At 46.0% G+C, this 25,066-nt stretch overlaps 1 protein-coding gene across 1 annotated transcript in view; it reads right to left on the reverse strand.

Moving 5' to 3' along the window:
• The window catches only part of dlgap2a (discs, large (Drosophila) homolog-associated protein 2a), a 249,928-nt gene that overhangs the window by 132,170 nt on the left and 92,692 nt on the right, over positions 1 to 25,066 (reverse strand). The window contains exons 3-4 of the mRNA XM_063183538.1: positions 5,682 to 6,104; positions 3,946 to 4,718 (exon numbers count right to left, since the gene is read on the reverse strand). Coding sequence (XP_063039608.1) covers positions 3,946 to 4,718; positions 5,682 to 6,033 — 1,125 coding nt within the window. The 5' untranslated portion in view covers positions 6,034 to 6,104. The remainder of the gene's footprint in view (positions 1 to 3,945; positions 4,719 to 5,681; positions 6,105 to 25,066) is intronic.

Here is a 25,066-nt window from a genome sequence, read left to right on the forward strand (position 1 = left end):
ATGCATATGGTCCACCATTGAAACACTGTACTATGTAGTCATTGAAAAGACATAAGAGAGTCTCTGGAAATACATGATGACTTAATCATTGCCATTCTGGTAACAACGAATTTATGACAAGGGTCTTGTCTGAAGTGTGCAACAGTACACTGTAGTACTCTAGTACAACACTGTACTAGTCATTGGAAATACTGTACTACCATAGTACTACACTACTATTATATCAGAGAATCTTTGGCAATACATGATGGCTTAGTCATTACCATTCTGGTAACAACTAATTTATGACAGGGATGTTGTCTTATGAATGTAGCCTCTTTTTTGCAGATGGGCCCGCTCTTTGCTGAATAGACTGAACTACCTCATAATAACATGACTACATTACTGAGAGAATAAGTAACAGATTAAGACTTGGACATCACAATTTAGGTGAAAATACAGTTATTACATAGTGCAAAGGGGTTAGCGAAAGACCTCGGGGTTGCCAATGGTGATTCTGGTAACGCTCTGGTGCACCGACAACAGAGTCGCCTCCTCCAGAGATGGCACATTAAAGCCTCTCCAATCCTACACGCAGCTAAAACGATTACCTCAAGGTATCTGAGAGAACACCATAATGATTTGGTTTGGATTGATCCCCCATGCATTTAATCCCCCACTACTTCCCGAGTTTGACACAATAAAACGCCTCGATAACAGCCAAGTTATTTTCTCACACAACAGCAATACTCGCTCACACACAGACGTGATAGCAGAGTAGTGCAGGGGAAAAAACAGAATGGAGAACAGTCTCTCACCAGTCAGAGAGGCTGAGCAGGTAACGAGCAATAAGCTAGTCATTAATGACCACCATTTGGTGAAGTCAGTGCTGTAATTTATTCCATTATGGACAGTCTTCGAGAAATAATATGGAGCCATTAGGGCAACCCACTCACAGGATCTCCAGTTCTCCTGATGGGAACCAAAGAAAGTAGATTGGAGAAGAACGATTATGGACTGGAAAATGCATTGGCCACTGTGTAGTACGGGGGCATAGCCTGAGGACGCGGTGTGCATGGGCAGTGGTTGCGATGCCATGATGGATAAAAATGTGACTCCAGAAATCACTCCGGATGACGAGAATTTCAATAGCATTGTTGGTGCGAGAGGCTGCTATGAGTTCCAGCCCGGGTCAAAAGAGTATGTTCGGTTGTCATTCAAGATGTTTTTAATTCCTAATTAATAATTCAGAATTAAACAGTTCCGTCGAGTTTACTTTTGATCTTTCATTTAATTCTGAATTGTGAAGTGTTTACTTGACGTTTCAAAGTGGAATTAAGCTTTATTGAGAAATAAAGTGAGCTACGTAATTCTGAATTGAATGTCTCATTTAAACGTGAGTGTTCAGTTTGTGGCCAATTTAACTACAGCTGTCGGTCAGTGTTAATTGCCAGGAATAATTGATGACAGCTGTCAAAAATTCAGTGTCCTGTGACCTGTTCCACACTCCAGCCCTGGCAGCAGTGGCATTGCACGTTACCATGCCGACAGTACTGACGGTAGAAGAAGAAAGTGACTCCACATGGGGCCATGCAGTACTACGCTCTTGTGACGTGAGTGAATCATCTTCTCTCTACTGTCTATGTCAACTCACTGCTGCTGCTGATGTGATGGTTGGATACGGGCGAGATAATGAAATGCCAAACTGACTGTAAAACCACAAGCTCCCCACTGACCAATCAATACACGTCAATATAGCCCATTGTTTGACATATAATACTTCTTAGCATTCGCACAGAGTGGCTACTGTATGGGTGGCCATTGGTCTTCCCTCCCACTAACAGTGTCAGTAAATTGCTCAGCTCAATCACATTTGCAGATTTCACGCATTCACAGATAAAGAGCTGACACCCACACGTGCCAACGTAAACTCCCCGAGTGACATCAGAGGATATATAATGTTGCTATAAATAATCTCCAAATTGTAATGGGGAATACCTCTGTTGGATATATGCGGTGTAATAAAATATCGACTCAGCCGACTACTGTGGTCAATTGAGGTCAACTGATTCCCTTGCCTGTGCTCCACCTGAGCCGTATTCATCATCCATTGTCTTCATCTTTCACAATGCACTGAATGGGAGCCAACTTGAGTAAGCGAGCCTCTCTGCATATACTACCTCCAGGGCAGGATAATTCATGGTGCCAGTGCAGACATTCATTCATAAACCAAACCACACTCGAAAGGACCACTAGAAAGGAAATCAGGACCATAATACTGTAGACATAGTCCCAGAAACATGAAGCAAGCTCCATTATACGTTGTAGCTCTATTATAGACCTGCCCATGATGTGACATTGAATTATCACAGTCAAGACAAGTCAGTTTGGCCAAATTGCCTATTCTCAGTTTATTGGCAAAATCTGGCACGAATTACCAATACACATACACACACAGAAACAAAGGTAACAGTACTTTGATAGGTGTGTAATTGCTCCGCAAAGGGTACAGTACACTGACCTGCATAATATTATATTCAGGTGAGTGGTACAGTACTTTGCCAGCGACAAGCAGTTGTACCTACTCAGGTACACAGTGACCCTTCCATTTCTCTGTCATGTCAATAAAGCCTAAATACACTCACCTGCTGATAGTGGCACTATCTTTGATGGCATTGGGAATGTTTAAACAGTTACCTTGAGGGGAACAGACTTAATGGTAACTGTCTATCTGTGTAAGCAAGCACTCAAAAGGCCTGACAGCGCTCACCCGCAGAGAGTGAAAAGACCTCAGGAAGGTGAAGGTACCAACACGTTTATAGCATTAGTGTTCAGCAAAAGGTACTTCCTCCTCTGCCCAGAAAGTCAAAGAATGCGCGCACATCAGTGGCACAGGTGCTGGACCAAACGTAAGATAACTGAAAAGAAAATAAAGGTCCGCAACACTGTTAAATGCTCCCAAAAATGTAGTGGCACAACGTTTCGGACTAACCGTCCTTCATCACAGTGCAACCACTGTTGGCTGTTGCTCTGTGATGAAGGACGGTTAGTCCGAAATGTCGTGCCATTACATTTTTGGGAGCATTTAACAGTGTTGCGGACCTTTACTTTCTTATTAGACTTCCTCCTCAGCCACATGCACAAGCACTCACCAGCAGGTACTGGCATCATTGATATATTATTAGGAAATGAGAAAAGGTGCCAGGGATGTAAAGGTGCCAGAAACACATATTATAGGCTTATTAGGTAGCAATACTTTGGCAGGTACTCGTATAAAATTCTGCAAATGATACTTAGCCAATCAGGTAATTATCTATCTGTGTGTTCAAACACTCTAAAGGACTGACATCCTTCACCTGCAGATAGTGACAGGACCTAAGGAAGCTAAAGGTAACAGGGACATTTTGGTAAGTATAGGATAATAGTTTCTGCAAAAAGGTACTTCTCCAGCCAGAAGATGGTGTACCGAGTTATATCATTCATTTTGTCAGTTTCAAACCTTCGTTATATCCTGAAAGCAAAGGTATAGTGGCACTATCTTTTCTATCATTGGGAATGATTAAACACTCGCCTTGTAGGGCACATACTGTATATGATGCTAATAATCTATCTGTGTATTCAAACCTTCCTGAATTCTAAAAGGACTCGCCTACAGGTAATGACAAGACCTCAGGGAGGTGTGCCAGGGAAAGGTACCATTACTTTGGTGGGTACCAAATAGCATAATTATTCTGCAAAAGGTAACTTCCCCAGTCACAAGCAGTTGCACACATTAAGCTTTTGCGGTGAAAAATTCAACACATAGAGAGTAAGACCAACTAGAGGAGTGTCACATTGAACCAACGCCCAGTGTACCCAGTTAGTGAGATAATTACATTTGTGTAATGTTGTTCGTTTTTAATTACAATACGTGCCTAATGATGCAAGCCTTTTATACGTACAGTATATCCTGAATAAAGCACTGACCTGCAGGTAGTGGCAAGCCCTGAGCGAGGGCTTGAGGTCCTGAGGCATGACGGGCTTCTCCAGGTTCAGCGAGGACTTCCTGTAGGCCTCCTTGGCCTGGCTGACGGTGAGCGTGGACCAGGAGCTCCGCTTCATGAACTTGCCCTCGGGCGCCATGGCCATGCTCTCGCACGCCGAGCACTTGACGTCGTTGTTGCTCTTGGAGGTCTTGAGCGACATCTCGCCAAAGTGGCCGTGCACCGACTCCGGGTAGCAGTGGCTGATGTGGTCCACGTGATGGTGTCGGCTCATGACGCTGGGCGTCCGGTACGTGCTGTCGCTGTCCAGGTTGTCGTCCGAGCTCCACCAGCCCGCCATGCCCGAGCGGTGCTTGGTGCTGCCGCCGCCGCCGCCTCCGTCGCTGGGCTTGCGCTCCTTGCTCTTGCTGCGTTTGCTGTGTTTGTGGTGGCCGCCGTGTCCTCCGCCGTGGTGGCTGTGGTGGTGGTGCCCGCCGTGCCCGCTTCCGCCTCCGTCCGACCGCGAGTCGCCGCCTCCGCCGCCTTTGGTGCCGTTCATTTTGGACGAGCCCTCGAGCGAGTGCGACTTGGTGAAGAGCTTCTGCACGGAGTGCACGAGGTGGCGTATGCGGCCGGGGCTCTCGTTGCGCTGCTCGCTGGTGGCCGTGGTGGACGTGCGCTGGTACTGGAGCGTGTGGAAGCCGTCGCGGTGGATGGGCAGCTGCTTCTCGAACTGGTCCAGCAGGTTAGCCGGGATGCGGTTCATTTTGCCGCTGCCTCCGCCGCCTCCGCTCCCACCGCTGTTCACGCCGCCACCTCCACCACCACCACCGCCACCTATGCCAAGAACAGATATATCACAATATATAGTCTTAGATAAGCATCATATATATTCATATATATCCACCTCCACCACCACCACCGCCACCTTCGCCAAGAACAGATATATCACAATATATAGTCTTAGATAAGCATCATATATATTCATATATATCCACTCCCACCACCACCAGCACCTCCACCACCTCATCCAACAACAGATATATCAAAATAGTCTTAGATAAGCACAATATCTAGTCATATACGTTTATCCACTTCCACCATCCCAACTCAGGCAAACAACAGAAATATCACAATTAGATAGGTACAATGTAGTCATATATATCCACCTCCACCACCACCTCCTCCACCTTAGTCAACAGCAGATATAATATCACAATATGTAGTGTTAGATAAGCACAATACTGTGTATACAACCATATATATCCACTTTCATCACCTTTGCCAACAACAGATGTATCACAATTAGATAAGCACAATATTTAGTTATACTGTATATACCCCCCCCCCCCACCACCACCACCTCCTCCACCTTAGCCAGAAACAGATACGTATATCACAATGTATAGTCTTAGATAAGCACAATATATATAGTAATATATCCACTTATACCACCTCCACCACCTCCTCCTCCACCTCATATGTCATATCGCAATATACATGTATAGTTTTAAGCAGCACAATATATACAACAGATATATGTCCACCTCCACCACCTTAGCCAACAGCAGATATCACACTATAGGCTTAGATAAGTACAATATAAAGTCATATACTGTATATCCATCTCCACCACCTTAGCAAACAGCAGATACAATATCACAATAAATACAGTCTTAGCTACAGCACAATATATAGTAAACTTAAAAGTTTACTATCGATTCATAAAGGGTCACCCACCTCCGTGCGTCGTGGAGCAGTCGTCCCGCGAGCCCTCGTGGTGCGAGCTGTAGTGCATCCTGGGAAAGGTGCTGCTGGAGACGTGGTCGGAGACGGGCATGGAGACGGGCATCACCATGCACTCGGAGTGGATGGAGCTGCGCGGCGAGCAGCGGTGGTGCTCCATGGGGCAGCTCTCGGTGGGACTGAGCAGGTAGGACTGGCGCGAGGCCTCCATCGGGCCGCCATGCTGCTGCTGTCCCAGGTGGTCCAGGGAGTGCTCGCAGTCCGAGATGCCGCACGTGTGCTGCTGCTGCTGCGCCGCCACCGCGGAGATCTGGAGCTGAGGCCGGCCGCCGGATAGACCCTTCATGTTCTCGGAAGGAGCGGGAGAGTAGATGTCTTCATCGAAATACTGGGATGGTGACCATGAATACTGCTGGTCTGTTGGAGATTGAGAAAAGAGAGGAGAAGAGGAGAGAGAGAGAGAGAGAGAGAGAGAGAGAGAGAGAGAGAGAGAGAGAGAGAGAGAGAGAGAGAGAGAGAGAGAGAGAGAGAAGGAAAAAAGTCAGAAGTGCTTTGTCTTGTTCAAAGGAAGGAAGCAAGAAAAGACAAAAAGGAACTTTGTTGTAGCTGGATGTCTTTGAAAGGAATCTCATAGGTACATGCAGTTGCCGCTTTTAAGGAAAGAAAAAAAAACAAGATGTTGGTTTTGAAACATGAAAAGTACAATCATGAAATGACAAAGACACAAGCAAAAGCTTTTCCCACCCATTCAGCCAGCCTGTCTGCTCTCCTGTCCTTTCCCTTCTCTTTCCCTCCCCTGTCTGCTCGTGCCAGACAGCAAGGGGACAGCTACCAGCTACCGATTCCCATTTATCCGCTGCAAAGTAAAATAATAGCCTATCATTTGGGCAGGGAGGCGTCATCCGTCAAAGCCAGCTTTAGGGAGCACGTTTCTTTTTTTTCTTTTTTGAGGTGCATCGCCGGACGTCCTTGAAAGGCATCGCTACAAGATTAAAACTACATCTCCTCCACCTCCACGTCATCTTTCAACTCAAGGCACACGCTGCTAGCCCCCAACCGTTTAACTTCATCACGCGAGGGGATGTACGCCAGCCAGGCCATGCATGCAGGGACAGACACAGCCTACTGACTGCCCTCCACTCTCACTCTCATGGAGGGTTTATCTCTAATAAACATGTCATGAGGTCACAGTAAGGTAAAGATGATTTTTCACACATAGCCGAGTCTCACCCTGCTTTTCTTGCTCGCTGTAATTTACAACACAGGGGGAGATAAGACAAGCCACTGAGAATACTCTTGACCTTATCTAGATATAATACATCTTGACCTTACTTTATGCAAAGTCTTCATCAATGTACTGTACCGTTCCCAAGATGGTAAATCGCTCAACGTGCTAAAGCTTTATAATCTCACATTGTAGTATTACAAAAACAACATATAAGGTCAGAGAGTTTATCTCGTACACAGTTAAAAAAAAAGACAGGAAAACAATTGGATGAGCTTTCTTATATCGAATTGTTGAGTCCAAGCGTGGGAAAGAAGAAGATATTGGTTTTGGGACCTAATGATCTGGCTAATGAGGAGGATCAGAATTTCTTTCCTCCGACGTGGGCGGGTTTCTAACCTACGTAACGTAACTGTAATAACATGGGATTGTGTCTTATTGCTCCCTGAACGTGTTCGCAAAGAATTGATTCCACTGTCCGACAATAGGGATTTGTATTGTGCTTCATCAAGTGCCGTGGGTGGATCAGTTCAGACTGATGGGAGCTGCCAACATTGAGGACTGTGTTCCAGTGTGCCTCGCAGCCTGTTCCAGTAAAGATAAAAAAGATAGAAAAAAATCACAGCAAGAGAAATCACCATCCATCCATCCATCCATCGCCCCCAAATAAGGTTTTGACGGACAGTTACTCTCACACAAAGCAGCAGAGAGTGAAACGAGCACCTGTCTGAAATGAAGGTTATGTTCTTTTTATGGGAAACTGTTCAAAAGCAGTGTGTGTGTGTGTGTGTGTGTGTGTGTGTGTGTGTGTGTGTGTGTGTGTGTGTGTGTGTGTGTGTGTGTGTGTGTGTGTGCGTAAAAATGGTTCTTCTGTATGTCATTGGGTGCGTGCAATCAAATCAAAGTTATCACTGACTGTGATGAGTGATCAGCACATTTCATCATGTAATGATTTACTGTATCACCAAAACCAAACAGATTAATGAACAAAACCTTCATCGAACATCTCTAACAAAAAAGCCCCACTTATCATCGATGTCCAAGCTAAACAACAATGATTGTAAACTAAATAAATTACCCTCAGGCTTATGATCCATATTAAATAAAACATTTGAATGATGGAACCACACGTCAGTGGATGGAACCGAAGCTTTGTGCCTTTTGAATGACCTTCTGTTTCTTGGCAGATGAACCCATGCTTTGGCTTCTCCGTGAACGCACGGACGACTAAACTCTTCCAACATGTTTTGGTGTGGTGGTTTTGTGGTCCTTTTTCCCGCTTGCGCAACAGACCCCATGCTTTCATCTCCATATTGTGTGGTTTGTCTCCTTTCCTCTGTGTTATCTGAGGACAGTATGGGATTTGACAGGCACAGGGCTCAGATTTACAGGACAGTAGTATTGCATATTCACAGCAGCCCACTGAGCCCCTTCTGCTGGGAGTAATGCTCAGTGCCAGGGCTTTGTGGCGGCAACTCCCATCAAACAAGATCAAACTCAAGGAGAGGAAGACTGACTGAGTGCCAGGAAAAAGGAAAGAGGGGGAAGAGAGAAAAAAAACCTCTCCTCTAGTTCCTGGTTGTTAAATTCAACTGATTTTTTCCTGGCAAACTCCGTAGACATACTGGCAAGGTTTAATGTCACAACACCTATAAATACCAGATATGGGAAACTAAAATGAATTCTGTCGATGATGGCCTGCAGGGGAACTTTAACTTTTTAACTTAATGGCCTCTAGGTTATTCATTTATGCTTTTGGGAAAATGAGCCTCTTGTTTATAATGTCAGAGTGTCCTTGCTCTCTCCCTGCCCTCCTTGCTCATTAGAGTGTGTCAAATTTGCTGCATGTATTTGCTGTCATTAGGGGTTTGCCTATTGAGAATGGAAGATGGCTGTGTGCATCGTTTGGACTGCCTCCAAACTGTAAGAGCCTTTGCCCATAAACTCCCACACCATACACACGCACGCACGCACGCACGCACGCACGCACGCACGCACGCACGCACGCACGCACGCACGCACACACACACACGCACACACACAAATACACACACACAAACACACACACACACACACACACACACACACACACACACACACACACACACACACACACATCAAAATGGAGACAAGACACAGGGATCAATGTGGGCACGTCACCACAGATGACACAAGGGTCAACTACTGTTGCGCTGTAAATTAGAGGGTAAGAGGTAAGTTGGGGAGGGGGGGGGTATGCGGGCAAGAGAGAGAGAGAGAGAGAGAGAGAGAGAGAGAGAGAGAGAGAGAGAGAGAGATACAGAGAGAGATACAGAGAGAGATACAGAGAGAGAGAGAGAGTGAGAGAGAGAGTGAGAGAGAGCGCGTTGTGATCAGCATGATTCCAGCATGCTATCTCCTTGCAGTGTTTAATACTTAGCAGACAATCAGAATATCATCAGCAATTCAGCCAGCAACCCTGTATGGTCCCTCCTGGTTGTGTATTAAGTGATATGTGATTGTTGGTGTGGTTGTGTATTGTGGTATGTGATTGTTGGTGTGTTTGTATGGCTTATTGTGTGAGTACAGTATGTGCTTATGTTGTCTGATAGTATTTATGTTGGAGTGCACATGTAGGAGCGGATGTGTGTATGTATGTGAGAGTATGTGCTTATGTTATGACAGAATTTGTGTGTGAGTGTGTGTGTATTGTGCTTGATGTCCTGATGTTTGTCCTCGTGTACTTCTATTGTGTATTGAACTGTATTGTCTTTTTGTTGGCTGTAACACGTTATGACGGTGGTGGAAACAAATTTCCCTTTGGAGAGAATAAAGTCAATCTAATCTAATCTAATCTAAAGGAAAATATACTGTATACTGTGACTGTCACTTTTATATGTCATACAGTATAACGTTGTACAAATGAAATGTGATCTTGCTTGATCTCATCTGGAACCCTAACAAAGTTTTTCGTTTGTTTAACTTGTCCATGGAGTTTGTCTACATATGCATAACTCACTGGCCTTACCCTGGCTCATGTGACTTCATGACTTAAGTTTATGTTCTCCTACTTATCCTGCAAGATAAGGAGCACATTCTTTGAGATGGATAGCTGTTTCTCTCAAGCTTCAGAGGCTGGGTAGTTACACCAGGGTTCAATGACATTAGAAGACATAAGAACAGAGTATAAACGGGCAGTCATGGGTGAGCGGTTAGGGCGTCAGACTTGCATCCCAGAGGTTGCCGGTTCGACTCCCGACCCGCCAGGTTGGTGGGGGGAGTAATCAACCAGTGCTCTCCCCCACCCTCCTCCATGACTGAGGTACTCTGAGCATGGTACCGTCCCACCGCACTGCTCCCCATGGGGCGCCACTGAGGGCTGCCCCCTTGCACGGGTGAGGCATAAATGCAATTTTGTTGTGTGCAGTGCGCAGTGTTCACTTGTGTGCTGAGGAGTGCTGTGTCACAATGACAATGGGAGTTGGAGTTTCCCAATGGGCTTTCACTTTCACTTTTCACTTTTTCACTAAAAACAATACAAATTTGATTTACAGACGGCAGCTGCTTTGCCGCAGCAGATAAACAACATCCACATGAGTACACCTATTGACCTTAACATCTAAGATACTACAAAGACTTTGAGTTAGGTCTTATCCCATATGTAATATTGTGCTGACGACTCTGTAGCAGTAAACTAATACAATCCTTTGATCAAACCAAAATGAAATACGTTCGTATTATGGCAACACATTGGCTTTTATTCGTGCTTGCTTGTTTTCGTTACCAAGCATTGTGATGTCAACAATGACAATAACATTTCTATTAGGACCCAACAACAACAACAGCAATTGCCCCGAGAGTCGGACAGCCGGTCCTGAGCATGCGTAAGCAAAGCAATCGATACAGCTGCTTGATTAGCCATCTCTATAAAGGTTAAAGGCGCTCTCCCTGGAATTTGGCTCTTTTGATTAGAAAATCAAAGTGGAGAGTTTGTGTCCTTAACCCCTGGAGGACCGACAATAGTCCCCACAATTAGATCAAGGAGAGAAGGCGCACAAACACGTAGGCTTAGAAACAGACACAGCATGCAGTGCATTCGTGCACACACACACACACACACACACACACACACACACACACACACACACACACACACACACACACACACACACACACACACACACACACACACACACACACACACACACACACACACACACACACACACACACACACACACACACACACAGACACACACACACTTACATGTATACCACACATCGTACACACAAAGAATCTTTTCTCTCTCTCTCTTCCTGTAACACACACATACACACACACACACACACACACACACACACACACACACACACACACACACACACAGCCCCAACTTAATATCTTTGTGGGGCAAAACTACCCCGCCAAAGGGGTCAAAGCATGTGGGGTCCAGGATTTGGGCCCCACATGGAGCGAGGGCCCCACCTTATTGGTGTGCTCCAATAGTAGTGGCCTCACAAAGGTAGATTGGTGCACTACACACAAACGCATGCATGCACACATGCACGCATACACACACACACACACGCACACGCACACACACACACACACACACACACACACACACACACACACACACACACACACACACACACACACACACACACACACACACACACACACACACACACACACACACACACACTGCATCTTATATCCTCCAGCCCCATCCCTCCTCTGCTCTGCTCTCCTCTGGGGCTTCAGATCATCATCATAACAGACAGAGAGGCTCAGCTCTGATGGACAATCATGGTCTGCGTTACGGAGGGCAGTGCAGTGCGGTGCGGTGTAGTACAGTGCAGTGCGGTGCAGTGCAGTGCGGTGTAGTGCAGTGTTAGTGCAGAGATACACCAGCGGCGATCTGAGCGCAAAAGCAATTCTGGAGACTAGAGCGATTTGCGCGACGAGCGCGACAATTTGAAGTTGAAATCTTTTCAACTTTCTATGACGCGGTTCGGCGACAAGCCGCGACAGCCAATGACTGTATAGAGGTCAGTGACCACAGCCAATGGGAATGCTTGAATGCTTTGCCTTCTGCCTGTGCGGACATACTCTAGTCTCCTCAATCTCTCGTATCGCTTGCTGCTACACTCTGTCGCTTGAATCGCGTCGCCGCTGGTGTATCTCTGCGGTTAGTGCTCGGCCAGATCATCTCTGTACTCCGTGTGATGGCTGCTGGCCCAGATCAGTGGCTGGGCAAATCACATCAGTGTCGGCCAGGCCCGAAAACAAAGAAATGGCCCTCTTATTAAAGGGGAGAGAGGCGCTCGTGCCCCTGCTCCTGCCCCATTCTGTGCTCCACAAAACTCCACTTACTCAGCGAAATAAAAGCATTGAAAGTGGAAGGTGGGCGGGCTAGTCTCTATATGACACAAAAGATAATGAATTGCAGTATAAAATGGGTTTTCGTGGAATTAATTTATTGCCATTGTCTCATTTATTATGAACTCCTGTCTCTAAGTAGCCTACTAATTAAATACTAGCTCTAATGTGTTAACCTGCAATTGCTGGAGCACTACAAAAAAAAAAAAAAAGATTTATTTTTTTAAGACAAGGCAAGGCAATTTTATTTGTATAACACATTTAATACCCAGATGCAGTTCAATGTGCGTTACAAAAAAATAAAAGTATAAGTATAACTCACTGTGACACAGAAATAAATGTCTACTTCTGTTCTACTGAAATAAAGCGAGTTATAAACCTCATTGCCGACCCTCATGCACAAGTCCTACATTACAAGGCACTCAACGCATTTTGATTTTGAAGTTTCTCAGGAGGTGGCAGCGTATCCAGGTAATGTTTCAACCCTCTTCAGAATGGTGATTGAAAAAAACCATCTAGTGTGTTGACTTTGATGACTGACATTACAGAAAAGCACCAGTACAAGGATGAGATGAAAGTGGAAAGGCAGCGGAAAATATACCAGAGGTTTAAGTGACCTCAAGATAATCCCAGACGATACGTCTTGTTCCCACCCAAACAATACATCAGGGATGTGGAGTGCCACGCTTTCCTTCTCAAGAACACCTAGCGGAAGGATAGAGAGTGAAGCCCATTTGGCTGCCTCCCTGCCTCCCCTTCTCCTTCTTTTTACTCCATCCCTCCATCCTTCTTTTCCCTCAAGATTTTTGCTTGGTCTTTTTCAACTTTCTTTGACAGGACAGTGTGAGAGGTGGACAGGAAGCGAATTGGGAGAGAGACGGGGAGGGGTCGGCGAAGGACCCGGGTCGGGAATCGAACCCCGGTCAGCTGCATGACAGGCGAGTGCCCTACCGGTTGGCCACGGCAGGGCCTTCCCTCACTTTTTTGCCTCCTCTCCATTTGTTTTTTTGGCTGCTATATAAACGGCTCTTAAGAATCATGGGAGCGCTGTGGGGTGTAGCGGTGGTGGTATGGCTGCTTCCATGCCCTCCAGCGTTTCCCTGCCGCGCTGACCGAGCCGTGTCTATTCACAGATCTGTCCCAGCGCTGCTTCTAGCTGGCTAGCTTAGCTAGTGCTCCGACTCGATGAAGACGGATGCACGTATGCCTGCTGTGCGATAACAGCATGAGATGGTGCAATCAACCCCCATCCCCAACACACGCACACACACACACACACACACACACACACACACACACACACACACACACACACACACACACACACACACACACACACACACACACCATCCAACCGACTGCCATCTTGCCAACCATTCTCCGAACCTGTTTGTCTCTTCACTCTCTCACATTCCCCATCTCCCCCAAACCCAAACTGCTAACCAAGCTTGCACCCCCCCCCCCACACACACACACACGCACACACACACCGCTCAACCTATTTGCTCACCATCTCCCAAACCCCTTCTCTTTTCACTCATCGCTCCCTGGTTCCCAACACCACTTCCTCCATCTCCTGCTCAGCAGGAGAGAGAAGAGAGGAGAAGAGAAGAGAAGAGAAGAGAAGAGAAGAGAAGAGAAGAGAAGAGAAGAGAAGAGAAGAGAAGAGAAGAGAAGAGAAGAGAAGAGAACAAGGAGGAGGAGGGAGGAGGTGGTGGGTAGGGTTGGTGCCGCCGGCACAGAAATGACACCCTCTTCGCTTGCGCGGCGCTGAGAGCAGAGCGGAGCAGAGACAGGCGATTCCAAGCCGCCTTGCCAGAGGGAGCCTTTTGTTATTTGAGGCCCAGGTAATTCGCCGCTCACTTCTGTTGTCACACGAAGAAGAAAAGAAGTGGGTACTTTCCTGGAATGATCAAATAACAATCGGCCACAAGGGCACACACATCAGACAGTATTGTCAGCTCCGAGGACTTGGAGGACACTGAAAAGTCTGCTTGCCTGGTGCCACGGTGATGCTTGACACCTGTCTGTATGAGGAGACACGTACATACAAATTTGAGGAAATGAGCACAGTGGGCCATGGCCTCATTCAGAATCAGAACACTGCAATATTGTGCACCACCTGAACAGGATGGTGAAGAGAAAGAGGGATGGCTGAGAGAGAGAGAGAGAGAGAGAGCGAGAGAGAGAGAGAGAGAGAGAGAGAGAGAGAGAGAGAGAGAGAGAGAGAGAGAGAGAGAGAGAGAGAGAGAGAGAGACAGACAGACAGACAGACAGACAGACAGACACAGAGAGAGAGACAGATAGACAGAGAGAGAGAGAGAGAGAGAGAGAGAGAGAGAGAGAGAGAGAGAGAGAGAGAGAGAGAGAGAGAGCGATGTTCTCATCCAAAAAGATACCAGGTAAACTCAGTGTGAGCATGAGCAACACGACTGGGAGCACTCAGTGATGTAAGAACAAAATGGAAAAGTCAGAACGACTTTTTGTCTCTGTCCAATTAGTACACGACACAACACTGCACGGCACGGGAGCACTTTTCTGCTTTCCTGACATCTCAGAGAGGACCTAACACGCAGAACTATCACCCTATCGCTGCGATCTTTCTGACATGGACAAAAAGTACTGGAACAACTGCTTTTGTTGCCTTTCCTTTCTCCTTATTTTTTTTTGTTACGAAAATTCTCCCATTTTCCAAGCCCTCTTTCACACGCCAGTAGCGTTCCCCCCAACACACACACACACCTGCTGTGCGACAGATAATGAATGAGTGATAAGCCGAGAGGCTGAATGCAGGAAAACGCTTATCGTAAAGACGGAATTAGCAGCGTGACAACGACGACGGAGTGTGTTATCAGTGCTTCGCTCAGCTCTCTTTCTCTCTCTCTTTCTCTCTTTCTCTCTCTCTTTCTCTCTCTCTTTCTCTCTCTCTCTCTCTCTCTCTCTCTCTCTCTCTCTCTCTCTCTCTCTCTCTCTCTCTCTTTCTCCCTCTCCTCTCTCTCTCTCTCTCTCCCTGCAACTGCATTGTCAGGAGACATGAGCATTGAATACTTCTGTGGTGTTACAGATGGTAGCAGCAGGCCCACACGATGCTAATTAAGAAAACGAGTCTTATTCCCAATTAAAAACTAGAACAAGCTGTACCTGTTTTTTTCATACAGGTAGAATTGTGGTCACGTTTCCAGATGTGGAGATTCCAGTGTTAGAAAGTAAAAAAGCTTTTGAAAGATCTTCCAGATTGTGAAGGCTGTTCTCTGTCACGATTGCGTCCCTTCCTTAGTTTCCGAAACAGTATTCCTCTGTTATGTACACGTACATACTGTATTTCTCCCACAATATTTGTGGATTATGTCCTATTTGCAAATCATTTTGAATTAGAAAATCCAATTGTAAATGTACATTCACTGTAATACAGGCTAATCTCAATGATGATAAACATCATCAATCCAATAAATCAGAAAAAGTTGCAAGATTGTTTGTATTAGGTGGGCAGGCAGAAGGAAAACATGATTAGGTTTTCACTTGCAGCCTGGGGATGTCAACCTTTACACCTTTCAGTGACATTCAAGTGTAAGCAAGTCTAACTGTTTAAGAATATTTCCTTTCCATCCGTCATTGCATTACAGGTGGAGTTTTACCTAGTCAGGGTATAGACAAGATATTGACCCTAGCTGAAATAGGCACATGCAGCTTTGCACAACGCAATGTGCACACATAGCACATGTGTTACACATAGCACGTGTGTTTCACTGTGTTAGACCCCGATTTACTTAAAGTGATACTGTCCCATTTTTGGAAATAACCTTATTTTACACCTTCCCTTGAGTTAAATGATTGAGGTTTACCTTTCTCCTACACTTCCTGCCATTCTCTGAGTATGGCAGTGCAAGTTTTACCTCCAAGCTAGCAATTAACATTGGTCCTATGAGACCAGCTGGTGGCTAACTGGTCTCATAGGACTCAATGTTAACTGCTAGCTTAGAGGTAAAATTTGCACTTCCATACTCAGAGGACGATTGAAAGTAAAGGAGAAAGGTAACACTCAATCACTTAACTCAAGGAGAGGTGTAAAATAAGCATATTTCCAAAAATGGGACAGTATCACTTTAACAGTAGTTGAATGAAAACATATTTAGCTTGATGATAAATACAAAGCTGATACAAGCATTGAGTCATTTATGTTAAACACCATTTATGTGCATGGTGTTCCCAGGTGATTGCGCATTCCATCCTTGCAGATGCTGCCTAGAGCTATACAGCTTGTGTAAAATGTTCCCTTGGCATACTTCTTTTTCACCGGGTAAGTCCTCAATAGCATGGGTGATAAAAGCAACTCTGCTGATAATAGGCTTGCTAGCACTGAAGGCCATTGATGTGCATGTTTGCCTGTGGTATCCAGGTGACTAAGCATTTCACTGTGACATATGCTGCCTGCAGCTGATGTCAGAGATGCTCCTAACTTCTGGCACGAAAAAAGTTCACACACACTCGTGTGCACACACACACACACACACAGGCACAGAGATGCACACACGGATGCGCACACACACTCCTTCCTTTTTCATGTTTCTTCTTCGCAGGAGTTGTCCATAGCCCTTTAGCGCAGGAAACCCCTTGTGTGAGTAATTCTCTTATGTAATGTTCAAGGATGCACTCGCGGCCAAGAATCTCTCTCTCGCTCTCTCTCTCTCTCTCCCTCTCTCTCTCTCTCTCTCTCTCTCTCTCTCTCTCTCTCTCTCTCTCTCTCTCTCTCTCTCTCTCTCTCTCTCTCTCTCTCTCTCTCTCTCTCCCTCTCTCTCTCTCTCTCTCTCTCTCTCTCTCTCCAGAACCGAAAATAAGACGTGTGGTTGCTAGGGCAACCAACGCTCAAAATCCGCAGCTTCTTCACGGCAGGCAGGCTGTGTGCTGGGCGTCAAGTCTTCCTCCACAGATTCTTACGGCAGAACGGAGAAAAAAAAACCTCAAGTCGTGGATGTGTACTACCACGCCCATGAAGGTTCTTCAACCGACGGCACAGCAGTTAAGGCAAGTTACTTTATTCAGTGAACTGAGACACTGACGCTATCATCATCATCTTAACTCGCACCTGACATATTGCACATCCGCACTTAACCATAGTTCATTATGTGGAGTGCCGGTTAAAATACTCCAAATGCCCATCCATATGTCTCTTCCCCTCCCCCAGACGCCAGCTGCAGATCCTGGCTTAACCTCTCCTCTCGCCTCCTCTTGCCTCTCTCTCTCTCTACCTTGCTCTGAAAAGCTTTCGGGGATGTTAATGACCGTGAAGATGCAGCTGATAAGCACTGAGGTCCCATCCCTGCCTCGCTTCCTCTCGCTTTTCAAAAAGCACCTCATGCAGCAGATTCTGTGGATGGGAGTAAAGCGAGGCAAGGCAATGTGTTAAATCATTTACCGTGATGCTATCTTCCCCTCATATCTGCGGCTTTGTCTGATGTCAGCTTTAATAGAGAGACGTGAGAGGAGAGGATAAGAGAGGAGAGAGAGGGGGATTTGGCCACAGTCGCCAGTGACAGAAGCTAAATGAGTGAATCACAACACAGAGGTCTAATGACTGTGTGTGGAGTGGAGGGAAGAACAGATGATTGAGAAACAGACACACACACACACACACACACACACACACACACACACACACACACACACACACACAAATACACACTCCGTCTTACACACACAGAGATAGAAAAGGGCACATACACTTTCTCACAGATGCGAAAACACACGGTCACACACATAAAGGGAACGGCGCCCACACACACAAGGAAATGTATTCACACTCACAAAACACAAACTCAAACCCGCTTACAAAGACTTACGCACACACGCTGGTGATGGCAGTAGTGGTTGGGTGGGAAAGAGGAAAGAAGGAGAGGAGGAGAAAGAGGAGAGGAAAGGGGGGAGAGGAGAGGGTGGAGGAGAAAAGAGGAGAGGAGAGGAGAGGAGAAAAGAGGAGAGCAGAGGAGAGGAGAGAAAGTGGAAGAAGAGAAGAGCAGAGAAGAGAAGAGAAGAGCAGAGAAGAGAAGAGAAGAGAAGAGAAGAGAAGAGAAGAGAAGAGAAGAGAAGAGAAGAGAAGAGAAGAGAAGAGAAGAGCAGAGAAGAGAAGAGAAGAGAAGAGGAGAGAAGAGACGAGAAGAGGAGAGGAGAGGAGAAGAGAGGAGAAGAGAGGAGAGGAGAGAACATCTCCTAGAGAAATCTAATTAGTTTAAGTGGGGAGGGCAGTTCTTTACAGGCTGTTTTAGAAGCACTGAAATGAAAAGACTTCAGTGCTATTGACCTCCCCCACAGAACAGCACAAATGAATAATACAAAGGAAAATGTACCACCTCCTAAAGTGCACTTCATGATGTGACGTGCAGCTGTTCATAACCTTGTTGAGCATCAATACCTACAAACAGTGACACAACTTGTCAACAACAACACACCTTGCTTTCTCGGGCGCTGTGGGTTTTTTGTGTCTCCTTGTTAGACATATTGGCGAAATTATAATCATAATAACAACAAAAAACAGGGAAAAGGCAACGTTGTCAGTCTTATATTTTTCTCTTTTTTTTAGCCAAGCCTACAGTACAAGATACAGCAGAACGGTGCAACATAGTCATTAACAGCACGACAAGTCCCGCGGGAGAGAGGGATGCCATACCGTGCTCGCCCAAGTCAATCTGCCCACCGCCGCCGGAGCATCTTCCAAACGGCAACGGCAGCGGCGGCACAGGCAACGGGATGCACCTGAGAGCGACGGGAGATACGCCGCTAAAATTTCATTACGGGAGATCACGCCGGCTTGTGTAACCTCGTTAGAGGCCCCCTGGGCTCTAGCTCTGTTGCTGACGCCCGCACACACACACACACACGCACACACGCACACACACGCATACACACGCATACACACACACACACACACACACACACACAGTAGAGAGAGAGAGAGAGAAAGTCCCAACAGAGAGAGAGAGAGAGAGAGAGAGAGCGAGAGCGAGAGCGAAAGAGAGAGAGAGAGGCTTTCCCCTGCTTGGTGCCAAGCCTGTGTCACACACACACACACACACACACACACACACACACACACACACACACACACACACACACACACACACACACACACACACACACACACACACAAACACACACACACACACACACACACACACACACACACACACACACACACACACACACACACACACTTTGGCAAAATGTATGTCATCTGTTCTAATGTGGAGGTTTGTTTGTCTGGGATATTCACTATACGCTCCTACAGTACTGCTGCTGCTGCTGGGGGCTGTTTAATCGATCGCAAACATTAATCACATTAATTACACAGTAACTAATTCATCATTGGAAATTAATTGTATATAATGGGCCTATCAACCTTGGTTAAAAGTGTTTTTAATATCTGTCACATGTGCCACTGACATTAATGGACAAAGAAAAACAACTTTTTAGCAGTGCCCAACACACAGCATGCACCGCATGAAAAGGAAAGATAACCCAAGGCATTAGGTCCAGTGTTGCCAGATGTGTCTGACCAAATCCCGCCCAAAAGGTTCTCAAAAACCGCCAAAATGCGCTAAATTCCGCCCAAATTCAACAAATTACATTGACTTCTATGGGCCCAAAACGGCTTAAAAAAACGCCAAATGGCCATTTTTTCCCGTTTTTGCCCGCCGACGCTCATCCCAAGTAGCCCAATTGGGCGGGCACCCGCCCAATCTGGCAACACTGATTAGGCCTGATCAGCCTCTATTATACCACGGCAGTCTGGAATCTCCCATTGTCACGCGCTACATTAGGTGTTGATTAACTGTCTATAGATGCACACCTGAAGTAGTTCCACTATTAGGTCACTTTTCTGACCGCATAACTCCAGTGTATCAATGCGCCAAGGCACGCACGTTCATAAATTACACACAAAAAAGTTACAAGCATTACGAGCTGAATTGATACATGTCGCATCGTGCGTCTGGAAACACCAGCAATGTATAGTGAATCTGGAGCAAATCTTAGTAGGCCTAATCAAATTTCAAACATGTTTATTTCTCCCAACTGACCATCACTCTGTCAACTTTGTGATAGAGAGAGATGCACAATCATCCTTGACAACTGACGGTCTTGCAGGGAGTCATCTTAACCAGGCAGTCTGGATTTTGCCTGAGTAATACCGGTATTGCCGATAAGCATGGCACTTCCTTTCAGCACATGCCCCAGTGTGCCCACACTATGTCAATTTGTTCATTTGTGTCCACTTCTGATCATTGATTTGGCATCAGTCAGTAACATGGCCGTGAATTGGTTAAGCATAATATACTGAAAAATGTGTTTCAATTTGCCAGCATTCATACACCACATGGAATTTGACATGAATAGGTGGATGGACTTAATCCCTTTCTCCAGTTAGTATAACACCTCATGGAATGTGATCTTAACTGCCCTCTTTAATAAATGGGCAGGCTGTGATTAAACCAGAAGAGAGAGCAGAGTGTGTCCAGACTCCAGTGGTCTGGGAGCTAGTCCCTTGTCAAAGTGCCGCCATTGCCTTGTCCACCTCTCCCCAGGGCTATGTTACCCAAACTCAGACAAACACCCTCCCGGAGCTTTAGTCTTCACCTCAGTAGTTTAAGTTTATTTCCACCGTCCACTGAAATGCCCTTTTAAAAAGTCATCTCTTCAGGTCCATAGCTCTTTGTCTCATTACCCTCCTCCCGTCTTCCCTTGGTTCATTTCAACTAAATTAAAGTGACTCACTGTCAATGAGACTTTTTAAATGACCATGATGCATTTTGGGTGATTTAATTAATCAAATGGGCGAATAATGTGTATGGGAATACAGTAATGACCGGCCCATTGATAGGCGCAGAGGGAGAGTAAAGTCAGAGAAAAAGTGGGAGGCACAAAGAGAGAGGCTGTAAGAACAAAGAGAAGGCACGAGAGAGAGATAAAAAGAGAGAGAAAGAGAGAAAGAGAGAGAGAGAGAGAGAGAGAGAGAGAGAGAGAGAGAGAGAGAGAGAGAGAGAGAGAGAGAGAAAAGGGGGCAGAAATTTGGAATGGATGGGTGACACTGTCAGGCAAAGTGCCAATTATTGGCTTTGTTGTGGTGTAACCGGGTGCCACACATGGTTCAGCCGACCTTAGAATAGTGCAGAATGAGTCTCCCAGGGTAGCAGGAGATACTGTCATACCACCACACCACACCACACCACTTTAGGTTGCCTGGAAACAGAGGGTTAACTAGCAACTCACATCATCATACCATCCCACACACACACACACACACACACACACACACACACACACACACACACACACACACACACACACACACACACACACACACACACACACACACACACACACACACACACACACACGGCTTGTTTGACATGTTGCACGCTTCCTACCATTCATTGGCTGGTGTTCTTGTCTCAAAAAGGCACATATTTTAAGATATATCTCTGCTGCTTTTTTTACAACACATTAATTCTGATCATACCATAAATTGGTAGGACTACCGTACGGTAACAACAAGAGAGCATCTTTCCGTGATCATCAAGAATGTCGAACCCCTCTCACGAGCTTGAAGGACACCGCCTTCAGTACAAACGGGTGGCTGGCTGACGAAAGCACGGAATGATTCTTGCTAATATGCGAGCAAAAGAGGAATAACGCCGTAAATATGAAATACGCGTCTCATAAACATGAGAAGTCTGCATGTCACAGGCAATAAATATGAGCCATGGCAGGGATGGTGCAAGACACAGCAAGCCTGCGAAGCGAAGCAGAGTGAAAAGGCTGGCTTTGTGGCAGCGCGTATCCTTCAGAACATCCCTTTCACTCCTCCAACTGAGCATTTGCATAAATTCCCAGCACATGTCCGTGCCAAAGTATGGATTGAGAATTCACACAGGGAAAAAAAGCAGTGTTAATTCAACACTTAGAGTACTATGGGGTCAAATACACTCTACAAGATGTTGAATCAACTCTCGAATTACCACTGCAAAATGTACTGTACAAACTTGATAGCATTCACCTAAAACGCCCCCTCCCCCCCTTTTTAAGACAAGCTGTAAATATAGATAAATGATAATGTGATGTAAAGCATAATGAGACACATGACTGCATGGCTGTCTTCTTATTTACTGCGAGCCATGGTGGCCCTCGTTGCAGATGGCCCATTGCGCCTCTCCTCTCCGATGCTCGATAGTAAGACCCTGTAAAGATCTAAAGCGAGAAATCACCTTCCCGCTCCCCTCTTTTTATTCCCCCTGTCAAATCACCGCTCTCAGACCATAGCATTGCACTGCACTGCACACCCTATGCTGACTTCCCGCATGAGCAGGGGCAGAGTCATGCAGAATCTGAGAGAGAGAGAGAGAGGGAGAGAGGGAGAAAGAAAAAAAACGAGAAATTATGTCAGAGAGGGAGATATAGAATGAAACAGAGAAGACATGAGAAAGAAAAGTTGACAAAGACATGATAGGGAGGGGGGGGAGAGAGAGAGAGAGAGAGAGAGAGAGAGAGAGAGAGAGAGAGAGAGAGAGAGAGAAAGAGAGAGAAAGAGAGAGAGAGAGAGAGAGAGAGAGAGAGAGTGGAGACAGAGCAAGAGTGAGAGATATTGCAATAGAGGGAAAGGACACAGGATGAAAGAGGCAAAGAGAGGTAGAGAAAGACGGACCAAAAGCGAGGGAGAATGAGAGAAAGAGAAAGACAGAATGAAAGGGATGATAAAGGGATGATTTACTGCTTGTGACCTCCGCCGCCACATCACACTCTCATTGGCGCGTCTCCCGGCTGCACAAGCGACGGCAGTTTTATTTCATTTATTTACCTGGATGCTCCATAGGTGAGCGCCGCGGAGAGCAGAGCAGAGCAGAGGCACTGAGCGACTCAGCCGGAGCTCCATTATAGGGGTGCTGCATGCGCTGTCACTTCTTTACTAAGCCTGAGCTCTCAAACGCCAGGCGGATTTACTGCCTCCATTGGCAAAAACCTGGCTCTTTGAGTTCTTCTGTTTTTTTTTTCCAAGTCTCTATTTCCCTGTCGATGTCCTAGATGACATAGTGGCAATGAGAAAAGCATGCCAATCTCTGACTTTCCCTTCCTAGGAAACATAAAACGTGGAGAAGTGGAGGTTTTTTTTGTCTGTGGGCTTTTCACACCTTAATTATGATAGGATAGTGAAGATGTGAGAGGAATGCGGTGTGGGGAGAGATGGTGTAAGGCTGGGAAACTATCCAGGCTAGATTAGAACCTGGATCCCCATGTATAAATATGATACAGATGTGCTTATAACGCTCGCCACGAAACCCCCACTCTGAAATGTTTCAAGATTCTAATACCCCACTGGTACCTGATACTGGTACCTGACCCAAGCCAGCTGGTATGTTTCGCCTTCTTCTTCATTATACTTGGGTATATCCCACAACCAGCATGTTTTCGAATGATGCTCTCTATCAAAACTCTTTGCATGGATATACAGCCTGTCCTCATCTTTCCTCATCTGTCTCACATTGAACTCGACCCGTGAGAAGGACAGGATGAAATAGAGCCATAGTGCCACCCATGGAAAATCCCACCCAGCGATCCTGATTGGCTCATTCGTTCAGGGATGATTCTGACTTTCATGGGCCTCAGATGGTTGCACTAGGGAACCGAAGTGCCCTTGTGTGTAGTTTGGCAAAACACTGCCAGATAGCAAAAGTCAGGTTGCTAGATGACATGGAGCCAATGAGAAAAGCCTGCCAAACCTTTCTCCCCTGCCCTCCCTGGCAAACATAAAGCATGAATATGTTCCTTGCCGAATGTTACTGGAAGGAGTGGTGAAGAACTTCTTATTGCTGTTTGTGTTTGGAAGAACTGCTTCAATAAAAAAACTTAACTGCTTTCGTATATCACAGCACTGAAAATGTAAAACCTTCAAAATACTTGTTGATATAAGTGATTACAGTTTCCCGACGTTGTTATGCAATGCTGTTGTCTTGTACGGAAAACTGAGCACACAGTAGAGTGCACTCCCAAGTGTGCACACACTAAATTAACAAAGCCACATTTGGAAACTTTGCATTGGCAAAGTCACTTTGACGCTCATTAAAACTGTTTGTGAGAACAAAGAGGACTCGTAGTGTTTCATAGCAAACCTTTAAAAGTATTCTAATGTTGTGAATGAGCCGTGGCAAGGGGAGCTCCTGAAAACCTTTATGGAGAACTTTATAGAGCTGTTGCTGTGCTGCATCCTGGGTAGGGGAGCGCTGCATATATTTAAATGCACAGTAAATCGTGCAGTGTTAATTCGACACTTAGAGAGTTGATTTAACATCTGATAGAGTGTGATTGGTCCCAGAGTACTCCCTCAGTGTTGAATTAGCAAGGTTTTTTTAACTGATGTTGTGCATCCAGGGTAGGTATACTGCACAGGGGTGCCAACAGGAAAGGGACAAAGGGAACAGTTTTCCCGTGCCCCAGGAGAGAGGGGGCCCAAAATGTGGTCCTCATTACATTCTATCGAATGGACTGGGGGGCCCTTTCAGATGATTTTCTCCTGGGCCCAGCCAAAGCTCTCAGCGGCCCCGATACTGCATATACAAGTGTTAAAATGGGCAGGGACTCGCCGAAGGATGCCAACATCTGCTGCTCCTTTTACCTAGGGCTGATTAAAGTCCCTGTGATGTCATCGCCACTCTGATTTGCATTTCTGACACCCAGGGCCTCGTGGGACAGCAGCTGCTACCACCACGTTTTGGGGATTGTGTGTGTGTGTGTGTGTGTGTGTGTGTGTGTG

Source organism: Engraulis encrasicolus, chromosome 19 (genome assembly GCF_034702125.1).
Source record: "Engraulis encrasicolus isolate BLACKSEA-1 chromosome 19, IST_EnEncr_1.0, whole genome shotgun sequence".
In the NCBI taxonomy this organism is placed as follows: Eukaryota; Metazoa; Chordata; class Actinopteri; order Clupeiformes; family Engraulidae; genus Engraulis; species Engraulis encrasicolus.